Raw genomic sequence first — 15,772 nt, 5'->3', positions numbered from 1 at the left:
AGGTACATATTATAACTTAAAAGGAATTTTACATAAAATAATTTACGGCTAAAATTGTTAATTTAATGACGAATTAACTCAAAATCAAAATTTTACACAAGGGGTTAATATTTAAACATACTTTTCCGTCTTTTACTTCTATACAAAAGTATCATCCTAAGTTTCACCATTCGGAATTAATGAATTTTTAAAACGGCTTAAACACCCGCCCTTTTCAACACCGATTTTAACATTTATTACATAATAAAGAAATTCGATATAAACTTTCATATCCCATTTAAACCTCTTAGAAGACCGTTCCTTTCTTAGTACTCACCTAAATTCTATAAATAATTCCAGTGTAAAAAGTTATCCAGTTAGACCCATCGGTCTAGGCTGTGCGATGTATATCATTTAGTTATTTTAAAATTATACTAATTAGATTACCAAATTGTTTATTACGAAAAACAGTCATCGGCTTAACTTGGGTTACAAAAAGTTTATCTTATTCATTAAAGATTATGTTAACAGCGCCAATCCTTCGAATTGTCTAAGATTTATAGCCTTCCTCAATAAACGAACTATCGAACGCAAAGATAATTAATCAAATCAGATTATCAGCTATTTAACTCATAGACACACTCACCAGATGTATCCTAATATCGATTAGGTCATTAAACATAATAATTTACCAAAATTATCTCCTTATAAGTTTTGTTTGTGATCATTGCTTCTAGCAATAATACAGCTAGCCTTTATACCCCAATAGTCTATTTCAATGGCAGGAACAGTAAAGATAAATAACTTTGACCTTGTATTGACATAAAATCATTGGTTAAGATCTAAAATGAAACTAGTATGACGGTTCAAAAAAATTGCACAGTCAAAAGTTATTATTATAACTAATAACTAGTTGTCGCCAGGACAACTAGTTATAAATAAAAATAAATAATTAACAATTGTCTTTATTGAATTATATATCAAAGCGATTAGGAAGTCACATATAACTAACGGTATTTAAAACGAATGTCTTGTTCACGAGACTGAGTCTCGTAGATAATGTCGAAATATCGAGTTCCACCAAATAAAAATAAAAAACATGGTAAATATCCCGTTTTAAATACTGTTAGAAATAAAAATAACCATATTAATTTAAAATCTTAAAAAGTCACATGTAAATTTCAATATAAGGTTTTTTTTTTCATCTCTACTACTTCCGCCATAGAATAGGCTATACGAGTTTAATCATGTTTTGTTGTGTTATCTTCCTAACATGAATTACTTTTAAGAATGATATAGATAATTTTAATTTTGTAGAGATTATTTCTTATACAATCTGTTGAACTTGTAACTGTTCATTAAACGCTAATATAAATACATAGATTAACCCACCGTGCTTATCTAAAGCAGATTAGTGCCCACATGCAAAAAAAAAAAGATTTAATCATTTTTTCTATTACTATCAATTTTGTTACTGTATTTATGTATCCAAGATTGAAGTTTCTCAAATCCCAATTCACCGAATATTAATTTTCATACGTTAGTAATCTCTGTTAGTAGTTTATTAGTTAATGAAATTGTATTCGATCCGCTCCAATGCAGTTCCGCTTGGGGCTTAATACGATTAGTGTCCTTAATCGATTTGAGGTTATTCAGTTGAATAGGACTTACGCCTAAATATTAACTTGCTATAAGCTTGTATTTAGATAAACAAAGATATGGATTCTTGGTGGTAGGGCTTTGTGCAAGCCCGTCTGGGGTAACCACCCATTCATCAGATATTCTACCGCCAAACAGCAGTACTCAGTATTGTTGTGTTCTGGTTTTAAGGGACATGATATGTTATTTCCTAAGGTTGGCGGCGCATTGGCGATGTAAGTAATGATTAATATTTCTTACAGCGCCATTGTCTATGGGCGGTGGTGACCGCTATAAAACCAATGACCTATAATACAAAAAAAATATTGATAGAGCTTAGTCCTAGCTTATCTGGATAGGTACCATCATCTTATATATTCTACCGCCAAGCAACAATACTGTTGTGAGGTTTAAAGAGTGAGCGAATCAGTTTAACAGTTACAAGGAATTTAACATCTCAGTTCCTAGGCTGGTGGTGCATTGGCGTACAAGGAATGGAATGTTAATATCTTACGGCACCAATGTCTATGGGTAGGGGTGACCACGAAAATACTCGGTATTGCTGTTCTTCATTTAGAGAAAACCTGCGTGAATCAGATGACATGATACTACATCACACACACAGTAACAGCATGGACAAATATGTGGCAGAATTTCTTTGAAATTAGACACATGCAGGTTACCTCACGATATTTTCCTTCACCGCCGAGCACGAGATGAATAATAAACACAAATTAAGCACATTAAAATTCAGTGGTGCTTGCCTGGGTTTAACCCGCAATCATAGGTTAAGATGCACGCGTTCTAACCACTAGGCCATCTCGGCTATTCATAGTACATACATAATTATAATATATATTCTTGCATACTTGAACTGTGGGGTTACGTAAGTCCACTATCTTTGTCTGATCATGAGAGGGTTTTGCCCAGGCGTGGGACGCGTTACAGATACATTTTGTATTTATTTTATACAATAAAACCCCACATTTAATTGTATACATTTATTTACTTATGTATTAATAGTATAAAATAAACTTGCTACTACAAACGAAGTTACTTAATAAATTCAACATTTACGACATAATATTTATATTTAACGAGACAGACGTACAGGACAGATTGATGGTAAGTGGTAATTGGCATGCCAATACGCTGCCATCCACTGGTGATTGACATGACATTAATACACCCACCATTTGTAATATCTACAACAATGTAAAACATTGTTTTTTTGATATTTTGTATGGTAATTAATTTATTATGTAGAAATGCATACATTAGGTCTTTAAAATACCTTAAGTTGAATAGAGTTTGACTCCAATTTTAATGTTTAATATTTTCTTACACAAAATATTTAACTCCTCATTAATAAACATTATATAGCGGCAGTTTCATACATTGTTTTTGTCTCCTTCGTTCTAATGTCAAATTACTGATGTTAGAAAGAGATAATCAATGTAACTATTCAGCCGCTCTACAACGTTTGTCAGTAAGTCTTAATCTTTAAAAAATAATTATGTACAATTGGGTTTTTTATGCAATTATCATTATAATTTGAATTAACATAATATAAATAACATATTTAATATACTTAAATATCAAATAAAACAACTAATATTTAATTATAATTTATAATAGAATATTTGTTTACATAAAAGTCAACGGAAATTAAGTTTGCTCAATGATAATAAATAATTTTACCGAAGTACACGTTGTTATTAAAAACTAGACACAATAATAATTAAAATATTAAAAACTAGAAATAAAATTAAATAAAATAAAATACTTGATTTTTTATCCTTATTTTTATAACTCCCTGTATTGTTATTTATTTTATTTCCTAATGTAAATGTATGCTTCTTAATTTTATATGAAACTAATTTTGAACAGAATATTATGTATAAATAATTCATAACATATTATATATATTTTTATGAATATGAACCACTTCAAATATATTTGCTATGAAGAAGCGAAGAAACACAAATCAAATTAGAAACTATATAATATTAAAACAAATATATTCCAAATATTTTTACTATACTCTTGGATAATACAATTTATAGTATTGTTCACACACACACACACACAATTAACTTTATAAAATATCTCATCGTATATCTGACAGTATTTCACTTGTCGGAACATCTTTGAGTGTTTGCAATAATTGTCCAATCAGGGCGTTGCATAAAGGATCTATTACTTAATAATTGATTATTTGTGTTACGTATTGATTTTTAGTTACAAGTCAATTCGTGGTCAGTTTAATAGCGCCTATTAAGCTTCGCCTATAATACTGCCTTCATTGTTTCGGGAATAAGCAATTATTTTGGCACAATCGAGCTATTTGTCAGCTCAGTTCGTACGTGGATGACGTGTTTGTAATATTTTCGACTACATAGTAATAGCAAATATACGCAAAATTTCGATTAAAAAATGACTTCACTTGGATTATTGAATAATTTATCAATGAAATGTAATCTTAATTACAGTTTACTAAGTTATTTATATTAATATATTATGTTGTTTTATTAAATTTAGAACAAATACACCAATGTATAATTATGTACACTATGAACACTCAGATTTATAATAGTTTTTACCTAACTTCATATAAAATTGTATACACAAATGTTTATATTCATTATGTCTGTCTAAAATTTTTTTTATTTCGAAACTTACATAACTAAGACAAAATATAGTTTAATTTATGGTCACAACATCATAGACACTACGTAAAATAGATTTATGTAATAATTATCAGAAAGATTTTAATTTTAATTAATACACGTACCAATTAAATCGTTTAATAAAAAACTGGACTAGTACTTTTGCCTTACGAGTATAATAAAATATGACGTAGATAACTAATTGTTTTAATAGTCTAAGAGCCAGTGATCGGCAGACTTACGGTATAGTAACAAACTCCATATTACTGCCAGGTACACTGCTTCACCTGCTGTTGGGGAAATGGAGGTTCAATATTCCCATCGAGGGTTCCTTTGAGCACGCCAAGGAGTCGAAAAGCTTAAAAAATGACTTTCAAAACGTGATCGCAGCATGTCTGCCATTTTAATATCTTAAAATATATTAGAAAAAATATAGAAAAAAATAATGGCAGACACTTACTCTGGTTCCTACTATATTTTTTATAATTTCAAAGGTACCTAAATTTGATACAAATTTATGTCATTTCAGCAAAGACTATATTTATATATAATATTTACTATTATATATATATATATTTACAAAGGCAGATACATAGGTCAGTTCTAAGGTGCAGGCAGACCACATAAAAGTTTCTTAGGTGTCCTTATGAAGGCGCCTTATTTTGATTCTCGCTCTCTTAATTTAGGAAAAACTAGTGTTTCAGCATAGCTGCAATTTATGTATATTGTTTATATTGTGATTATATACATATATTTACAAAAGCAAACACATAGGTCGGTTCTAAGGTGCAGGCAGACCACATAAAAGTTTCTTAGCTGTCCTAAAGGAACCCTCGATGGGAATAGTGAACTTCCATTTCCCCAACAGCAGTTGAAGCAGTATACCTGGCAGTAATACGGAGTTTGCTACTATACCGTAAGTCTGCTGATCACTGGCTCTCAGTCTATAAGTCATCAAACCGATCGACATTCTTTCACAGTCCTTCGACTGGTATGTATAAAAAATCCTGTCAGTTGTCAAATGTCAATTTTGACAGATGACTTTGACGTTTACAACCAAGTTATTCGTTTGTCTTCGATTATCACCATATCGCAGAATAAAAAAATATACATTAAAAGTTTCGACAATTAAATTTGTCAAAGCCCACAGATTACAATTAGTCATCATAATCATCCCCGTGTCTTATCGAAGTGTCACTGACTTAACGTGAATTTAAACTACACCAACATGTCGTTGATATTATTCGGTAGGTAATTCGTTGCATGGCTCTTCTGTATGAATTCATCTCGTATATGCCTCGTAAACTGTTGGAAAGCGACTAACTGCGGCGATCCTTTATTGTGAATATTATAATGTCGCTTACCACTTTATGTTATTACAATATCATTAGTTTCGGGTTTGGTCTTACAGACTAGATCTACTGTAGTTAAAAGTATTAGGTATTTCGATTATCAAAAACTTTATTAATATAGATCTGTTATTAGAGACATTCCAATATATGTAAATATACATTAATTAATAATATAAAATAAAGAGTATTCATCTAGGATTAAATTTTGTATACCTGATTTACAAAAATGTGTCAGCTGGCCGTCTTGGTGCCTGGGAATGACAGTTATTGTTCATTTGAAGTTGGGTCTCCGGGAGGTGAAGTCTTACTTTACGGGAATTACTGTTGCACTGGTGTAGACGCTGCTTTGGATTCTTAATGCTGTCATCCTTGATCTGCGATACACAAAAGGTATACAAAATTAAAAAAAAAGAGAGGTGTCATTGGACACACGGTTACAATAATTAAATGAAAAAAAATAACAACGTGTGAGATTAATTAAACGACCAAGAAATAAAATTGTTATTAAAAATCCCATTCAATAACAAAAAATAATTCCATAATAATGTTATATTAAATTGTATGCAATAGAAAGACACCTAGAGTAAGAAAAATGACCGACAATTATCGCCTAGAGGAGGCGTAGCGCTAACAATGTCGATTGATGTCGATGTCTGCTAGTTCGCTCTTTAATAAGCCGCGGAAAAGAACTTCATTCCAAAAAATCTATAGTTGAGTCCCTATACTAATAAGGATTAGTTGGGACAAGATTACCGAAAGTATATAACGAATTTTGCCGTAAACCTTAATGGATACATGGCTTCAGATTAACTTTATTTTCAATAATCAATCTTATTAAGGTAGATGATAGAACTTTCCGATCTTCCTGTGTTATGGTTAACGTAACATACTGACCGACTGTGATGAAAATTGACTGGTTTGGTAAGGCTTTAATGTATAATGTGAATTTTATTTAAAGAATGTGGACAAGTTATTGCAGCCGCCTAATGGTAAGTAGTACACACGCACGCCGTCCAAACATTGGCGCTGTAAGAAAACCACTCCATATTTATTTTTATTTTTTTATTTTTGTCATAAACCTTTAGGAGGCTCACCTGATGAAAAATGACTACCACCGCCCATTGACATCTGCAACACCGGGGGGCTTGCAGGCTGGCAGTCTTTAAGAAATGTGTACGTTCTTTTCTTGAAGGCTTCCAAGTCGTATCAGTTCGGAAAAACCGCCGGCGAAAAGTATCACCAATCATTCCATCATATCACCAATGATTCGAAGGCATCTTGATATGTCAAGGATTCCAATTAAAATAGAGAACCATTGTTTGATACACTGTTGTACTTTCTATTCCGATTGCTTCTGCAGTCCGATGTTAGACTGATGATTAAATAACCGCCTCTGACTTAAAATGCTTTACGAGGAAAAATAACGTAACATTGTCAACTTCCTACTACAAGGCTGCTATTGAGCGATTTGGGCGTGTGCTCTAAAATTGTAAGCATAAATTATTATTAACTGACTAATCCACGATTCGAACCAAAGACCTCGAGATTTGAAGTCTCACAGATAGTCACCAGTCCACAGAGGCAAATAAGTTTTACCATCAAGTACCACTCAGCCATCAAATATTTAACAGCGAAACAGCAACACTTAGTATTCTTTCATTTGAAGGATGAGTGAGCCAGTGTAATTGCATAAGGGGATATTGAATCCCCAAGGTTGGTGGTGCATTGGCGATGTAATGGGTGGTTTATACTTCTTACAGTGTCAATGGGTAGCCACTTATTATTTAGTTGCACATTAGCAAGCCTACCTTCCCATATCAAATAAAAAAAATCTTAATACCTTTTGTAAGCTTTAAGCTATGCTTCATTGAATATTTTAGCTTGCAAATTATTAAAATTATAATACAGCAAAACATTTAGATAAAGAGACATTAATTTTGTTAACCTTAATGGCCTGACATCGCGCTATACAACAAATTTCAATACGCTCTTAGTGTTTTAGCATGTCTGTCAGTGACGTTAAGGGATCCTCTCCGTGACAAGTACCGAACGTACTTGTCACAGAGAGAGATATTTTGATAAAGAGTTCTAAAGAGGGCACAATTGAATATCAAAGTTGATTATAGTCGAATATTTCAATTGTAATATTGATTTTTTGAATAATAACGAAAAGATTTGAAAAAAATACGCTTAATAAACCCTTTTATATTTTTGGAGACGGTGGTATTACTAGTCGTCATTTATACAATAACGTATGTTAATTTGACACATAATTCTTAATGTAATTTTAGAGCCGAGATGGCCCAGTGATTAGAACGCCACATAATTAACTTTATAAAATATTTCATAAATAATCTCTCATAGGTTAAGATTCCGGGTTCAAACCCAGACAGGCACCTCTGAATTCATGTGCTTAATTTGTGTTTATAATTCATCTCGTGCTCGGCGGTGAAGGAAAACATCGTGAGGAAGCCTGCATGTGTCTAATTTCAACGAAATTCTGCCACATGTGTATTCCACCAACCCGCATTGGAGCAGCGTGAATATGCTCCAAACCTTCTCCTCAAAGGGAGAGGACGCCTTAGCTTGGAAATTTACGGGCTGATAATGTATGTAATGTAATGTATGTTATTTTAGATCTTTTTCGCTTTGGAAGTTCTTTTGTAATAAGATGATGTTAATAATGAAAAATGTTAAAAAAACATTAAAAGTTTCATAACTCCACACTGGTAACTAATAAAATATCGCGAGAGCTACAATATCGAATGGACTTAAGTCACTTATTTATCGTCTGGCAGTAGAACAGCGAGGTAGGATGAACTTCTTAAATGAATTAAAGGTAAATGTTTAAAAGAGAAGCAAGACAACAGATTCTTGCCGAGAATCGAGCCTTTTAAAGATTTTATCACTTTGTAAATCTTTACCCGTATCATACAAACTGTCACCCACCGTTTTACTCCTTCGAGGGGTGAATTAAAAACATAGCTAATGTCCTTCCACGGGATTCAAACTATCTCCATGACACATTCTTTCTAAATCGTTTTAGCTGTTTAAGCTGTAGCTTGAACAGGCAGAGTTTCGCATGTACAATACTAGTAATAGATACTCAGAAACGACTACAGATCATACAATCTACGAAAGGAAAACTTTATAAATAATTATTATCAATATGTTTACGAGCCAGGCAGCGCGTACAGTATTATGTATCGACGCATAAGCATTTTCACATTATTTCATCAGTTCGTGTACGGCTAGCAATCATATCGCGCGAGCTCATATCATTTGGTACATAGTTACTTATACCAATCAATATATCAATCAATATCATATATCAGAGACTTCTATTCCACACTAGGCATAAAATAAATATTAATCTTGAGTGTAAAATACAAACCATTATTTAATTGCAGCATTTATTTAATAGTACTATATACATTTTTTATAGATTAATTAAATCGGTAATTTATAAAATGTGTATATCGGTAGTCGAAATTAATAAATAAACAAAATCAAAATTTACATAACATAACTATATTAAAAAAATATTTGTCGTTGGTAAATAATACAATAACAACATTATTGCTTGTATAGATTAAGTTAGTAACTTGAAGTTACGAGACTTTCGAAGTAATTTCATAAAGGGTTACTTGGGCCATTATTATTTGTGCTAACAGTATAATAATTAACATAATGATAAAAACATTGATATAAAATTTGGTTTGTTGTAAATATTCATTTAGGTTTGTAATTTCGTGTCTCATTTTGGCATTATACCAAATATATAGTCTGTAGGAAATACCATTACGGTCGGAGGAAGCTAATTTTGAATAAGGAATGTACTTTTGGCCAGACATTGGATTTTTGTTTAAAGGAAGAGATTTTTTTTTTTTATTTTAACATAAAAGAGTATTATTGTTACGATTGATTACGTAACAATAATGCTTATTTAATTTGTAAAATTAAATTCCCTTGTATTGTCTATTTATTATAGGTATATACTAATGTAATATTAATAACAATTAATGCAATTAAATAGATAAATATAATTATCAAAGAACTAAGTAACATAAAAGTAAATAACTTACTCCTTAAAGAAATTCAAAGAAACACATATTATAATATCATACAAAATATAAATTACAGTATTCAATGAGAAAATCAGATATACCCGTAGTTATATAGCGTTATGAACTATACTAAAACTTTAGAAACGCGAAAATAGTTCTGTTGCCTCTTCACGCTTAAGCCGTTGAAGCAATTTAGATGAAATTTGGTATGGAATTTAAGTTCTGGAAAAGGACAAAGGCTACTTTATTAATTCATCGCTCGAGGGAGTAAAATAGGGTGTAACGGCTTGTGAGCTAGAAGTAAAAGTTTATATTTCGCGCGAAGTTCAGCTAGTATGTTATTATTATGATTGGTTCAATTATAATAATATTCAGCTGAAATACCGAAGTAATTTTGATGAAATCGTCACTTACTCTGATCGTTAGTTCATGTCTGGTGCGTCGGTGTGATGACGTAAGCAGTTCGGTGTGGGCTCTAGACTCGTTCGCAGAACTGTCTCCGGTCTTCATCCAGCACCAGAGCCACTTGTACGGAGGAATGTTGCTGTATAAAATAAATTTCGAAAATATATAACCGAATGTACGTTACTAATTACTACGTCATTTAAATTATTACGTAAAAACTATGGAAGCTTGTTTTTGTATCAATTTATTATTCTTATTTAATTAATTATTCTATCCCTAAAGGGCAATACTTTGAATTGCTATGTTCTAGTTTGAACGTTAGGTGAGCTACTGTTAATACAGACAAGGCTTAAAATTCTATTTTCTTTAGTAAGTGATGCAAAGACATCAACAGCGTCATATAATCGCAGCGAGTACTTACGATCAAGTGAGTACATTCCGAGTTTAAATAATAAAAAAAATCATTCTATTTTATTTAGTTTAATACTCTTTGGTCTTACAATAATTTTAATAAAACAAAAATGCAATGTACATTGAGTACGTACACAGTTTTGTATATTGAGTATATAAATTGCATTTTTGTTTAATAAAACAGATTTAAACATATGACGTTGTTCATCGGATTCGAAATCATCATCTCTCGCTTGCCCCTAACTCATTTATTTGGGGTCGACGAAAAGTGAGTTTTATAACGTTGCCAGACAGATAATTTGGCTGACTTTTACGGCCTACGTGCTTGACGCAAATCCCCCTTGGGAATGCTCTGCCTGGTGGGTTCGTTTCCGCCACCATACTAGTTGTTGAGGCGATAAATGCGCACCGTATTAACAATGTCTCAGTCAGGTTTTACGACATGTACGGTTGAGATGGTTTGGCTCTATTTTTTCGGTAAGAATACGAAATCGGAAATATCAAATCAGAACATAATTATTGTCTGTAGATTTAAATGTTTTAATAAAACGAGGGGAAAAAATGATTATTTTAACTGTATTAATCAAGTATTAATAAAATAATTAATGAATGTGTGTATATCTACTGTTATGTATTTTATTGAAATAAAGACTATTTTTTTTTTATTATGAAAAGACATTGTAAAGACCTTGTTTACTTAGTTGACTGTTCCAAGTTGAGTAGAAATCATAATAACAATAATTCTGTGGCCCGGTGCTGAGAGGGCCGAAGTAATTTTTTGAGTAAAATTTCAATTTAAAATTTAATAAAAAGATATTTCCCTAAACGGTATCAGTTCAACATAAGAATAACGCTAGGAAAAAGTTTATTTCGGACAAGAATATTTTACAATTGAAAAAAACTTGACAAAACTTAAGAAAGTAAACATTACTTAATCTAAACGAAAAACAGCAATAAAGAAAATAAAAATAGATTTAAGAACCAATGAATGCAATCGTGTCCCAAATAAGTGTACCTTTCAGCTTCCAAGTTGGTTTCCATAACTGATTATTCCTGATTTTCAATGATATACCTTAGAAGCTATAACAGGCATTACTAATACCAAAAATATACGCCAATATGTGCCTGTCGGCGTTTTTTTTTTTATTTTATAGCGTGGGGGGGAGGGGGGTAAACGAGCAGGAGGCTAATCTGATGGAAAGTGATTACCACCGCCCATGGACATCTGCAACACCGGGGGCCTTGCAGGTGCGTTGCCGGCCTATAGTTATTTAATAGAACTAACACCCGTTCATTATTCTATACTATCAAATGTAACCGCTTTTAGCATTAGGCCACGGAATAATTTCAATATCTTCAAATGTTATTATTCTAATTAAGAGAGACGCGATTTTGTTTACATTTAAACACTCTGCAGTACTCGTAAATCATTTTCAATATCAACAAACAGAGGCGAAACTTTAGAGTGGCTTAGGCGGGGAAGTATTGTAATTATGAGAAACCCTACAAGATGTATAGCCATAGTTTAGGAGTTGACTGGATACCGCATGTTCATTCGCGTGAAAACCGAGAGTCTCCTTTATACCTACGATGACGTCACCCAAAACATACTTGACAACTCTGAGAACAAAGTTTAAAAAACTCTGAGACAGCTTATAATAACAAAAACCAGCGCAGAACAATACTGAAAAACTACAAATGATGTCCGAAAAACTGGACGTCATGTCTTCCGAAATTCGTTCCCTTAGAGACGCCAAGCCCAAAGCCGCCTCACCTGCGAGACCGTTACTGGAAACAGAATTGACGGTACAGGAGGTGAAACAGACTCTGGCGACCATCAAACCCTAGAATAGTTTATACAGTTTACAACTCCACAATTACTTGAATATAAACTAAAGTTTACTTGGTGGCAGGGCTTTGTGCAAGCCCCTCTGGGTAGGTACCATCCACTCATCAGACATACTACCGCCAAACAAAAGTACTCAGTATTATTGTATTCCGGTATGAAGGGTGAGTGAGCCAGTGTAACTACAGGCACAAGATACATAACAACATAGCTCCCAATGTTGGTGGCGCATTGCTGTAATGTAAGGAATGGTTATTATTAGTTACAGCGTCAATGTCTATGGGCGGTGATCACCACTTACCATAAAGTGGCCAATATGCTCGTCCGCCAACCGATACCATAAAAAAAATGGTTTTAAAAATAATCTCTGCAATTTGAGCAACAAAATTTCTTACCAATGGTAGGTAATACCTCAAATTGAATTGATTTATTACGCTAGAATATATTTTAATGTTCATAACGGCAAATAAAAGTTAAAGTACTTCGTGATAATGCTTCGTATACTTTGTCAGATGGGTTATGGTATCCAGCCGCGTCTAAATCTGTGTATATTAATGCCTTGTAATGGAAGATGATTTGTTGGGTAAATAAGCGACTGAAATTAATAGTTGTTGTTATCTTTAATATTAATGTGAGTTGAGTTCTTATTATATAGCTCAATTTTAAATACAAATAATGGATATTAATTTTTTAAATAACTTCGTATAAGTCTTAGTGTAAACGGCATATTAATTTATAACTAAACTTTTGATCTCCCTGTTATGGTATTACAGGAATACTTAAAATATATTATTTTTATGATATAGTTCGGACAAATGATCCACCTGATGATAAGTGATTCCCATCGCTCATAGACATTGGTACCGTAACAAATATTAACCATTCCTTAAAAAACCAATGCCAACCTTGGGAACTAAGATGTGCCTTGTGCATGTAGTTACACTGGCTCACGTACTCTTTAAACTGGACCACAAAAATAAAGTATTGTTGATTATCCGCCAAGACGAGCTTGCATAAGGTCCTACTACCGAGTTCAATTAGATTCTTTATAAGCACTTGTGAATCGTCATGTTATAGGACTAAATTGATTATAATCATAAAATTACCATCTATTTAGAGTTAATTGAATCTAAATGAACTGTATGGAAATCAGCGATTCCAAGTAAAATCAGCGTTTATTTTATCATATATAAGCATATTCGTCTCTCGGTCTTCGTTAAATAAGCAATTAAATGTTTATATGTGTTTTTTGAACATATTAATTTAATTTATCAATGAGTATAAATTTATAATAACCGCAGATATTTAATAAAGAACAAAGTTTTTAATGAAACATAATTTTTATTTACATAAGAATTATTAATTCTATCTATTAAGTCCTTATATATATACAAATGTGAATAGTAACTATTACTATGTAAATCATGACCGCGTGGAATGGTGGCAAGCATTTCCCCGTTGAATCGAAATTCCGATCCTAAAAACAAACCGGCCCTTCTGACACCAGTAGAGGCAATAAGGCGAGGTGTTATATTTTTGATGAAGCTTTTTGCACGAATACTCCAAGGTTTAAGTATTTTAACAGCAAAGTGGACAAAAAAATAATTTGGAAAAAACAGAAACAGAACAGAAACTGCTTCCTCGTTAGGGTAAATGTCCAACTGCTGGGCTAGGGTCTCCTCTCCTATTAAGAAATTTTGGAGCTTCTTACACGCTGCTCCAATACGGGATTTTTTATAAGCAATTTTGTATAATTTGTTTAATTTATTTTTAATTTATAGAAAACCAATATCAAATTACACATTCACAAGAATTTCTTATTTATCCGTTATCATAGGATAACTACATATCATTGCATACATATCACAAGCTCCTCGGTCGATCACATTTTTGGCTTTTAACACGAAATATCGGAAACCACTAAAAAAATTTTACCGAAACCATAATTTATTTAAATGCGACAATAATATTTTATTGTATCTAATTGCGGTATCGTGAGACGCGAGCCGAAAGCTCCCGGTCTGATAGGAAACCCGAAATGCTAAGCCTAGTACCACTTATTTTCCGAAAAGGCAACCTTTTACGGCCAATTCGTCATATTTAAATCATTTATGAATGGAACGGAGACTGAGAGCCGAGATGGCTCGGTTACAAGATGTACATTTTAACCGACGGCTTGAAATCTGCTCAAGCATTTTCATTAGTACAGTCTTTATTTCTATTTAGAATTCATTTCATTCTTACCATATATAATTTGGTTCAGTGGAGATTAGATGACAATCTTAATCGATGATCATGACTTTATGTCACATGAAACTTTATATTATGATATATTTTTTTGTAATAATTATTATATTTGAATAGACGTGCTGTCCGTGTTATTAAAATTACTCTTAAGCAGAATTGAAAATTTGTTTGAGGATTTTTAAGTGTTCGATTAAAACAAATCTTCTTTTTTTTTACGTATTATTATTTCTTCACAGATGTCCATGATTTTTTAATGCTATGTTATTTTAATATGCCTGCATTTTATTGCCGACAGCATCACTATCTTAATTTATGGATTGCAAATTGATAACGAAAAGTTTGAATTAAAAATCTTATTAAGTTATTATGATATTTCATAACAACTCATACTGTTGTAAAATAATATTCAAATTGTCACCTTAAGATGAGAAGAGATCTTTGTCCACTTGTGGGACATTGACTGGCTTTAAAACTTTAAATTCTTACTTACCGGAGACTAATAAATATCCTGTTAGAAAAGATGAAGTAAATAACAGGGTTCGCTGCCGAGTTTAGTGGTGCGAGGCTCTGGATGAGTGAAGCGATGGCTATATTGACTTGTGTGTCGGGAACGTAGCCGTATACTTGGAGGAGGTCAAAGATCATGTACGGCGACCAGCAGAGGACAAAAACTGAAAAGAAATATACATTAAATCCAATTTAATTTTACATTAATATACGAATAATTACTTTTTAATTGTAAAAGACATAGAATAAGACTCTTTGTATGGTCTATACCCTTTGACTGTCTCGTTGGTCTAGTTGCTAGGTGTATGGCCAAAAGATCCCGAGATTCTAAGGTCAAACTTCAGATCGTGCCCATAAAAAAATATTGTGTTTTTTTGTCGAAAATTTCTCAACAGCCCGGAGTCTGGAAGTTGACAGTGTATGCACTCCCATGCCTCGGAAAGTGCGTAAAGCCATTGGTTCTAGGCTTGAACTCTTTTTTTTATTTTTATGATATAGATAGGCGGACGAGCAAATAGGCCACTTGATTGGTTACCACCGCCCACAGACAATGGCGCTATAAGAAAAATTAACCATTCCTCACACCGCCAATGCGCCATCAACCTTGAAAACTAAGATGCTATGTCCCTTGTGCCTGTAGTTACACTCACT

At 32.5% G+C, this 15,772-nt stretch overlaps 1 protein-coding gene across 1 annotated transcript in view; it reads right to left on the bottom strand.

The window, feature by feature from the left end:
* Nucleotides 1–5,825: 5,825 nt before the first annotated feature.
* LOC113393548 (cardioacceleratory peptide receptor-like) overlaps nucleotides 5,826–15,772 on the bottom strand; it is a 47,306-nt gene continuing 37,359 nt past the window's right edge. Inside the window, exons 8-10 of the mRNA XM_026630500.2 lie at nucleotides 15,105–15,285; nucleotides 10,120–10,249; nucleotides 5,826–6,012 (exon numbers count right to left, since the gene is read on the bottom strand). Coding sequence (XP_026486285.2) covers nucleotides 5,857–6,012; nucleotides 10,120–10,249; nucleotides 15,105–15,285 — 467 coding nt within the window. The 3' untranslated portion in view covers nucleotides 5,826–5,856. The remainder of the gene's footprint in view (nucleotides 6,013–10,119; nucleotides 10,250–15,104; nucleotides 15,286–15,772) is intronic.

Source organism: Vanessa tameamea, chromosome 6 (assembly GCF_037043105.1).
Source record: "Vanessa tameamea isolate UH-Manoa-2023 chromosome 6, ilVanTame1 primary haplotype, whole genome shotgun sequence".
Taxonomy (NCBI): Eukaryota; Metazoa; Arthropoda; class Insecta; order Lepidoptera; family Nymphalidae; genus Vanessa; species Vanessa tameamea.
The sequence above is the reverse complement of the archived record's forward strand: the minus strand, read 5'-3'. Positions and strand labels throughout refer to the sequence as shown.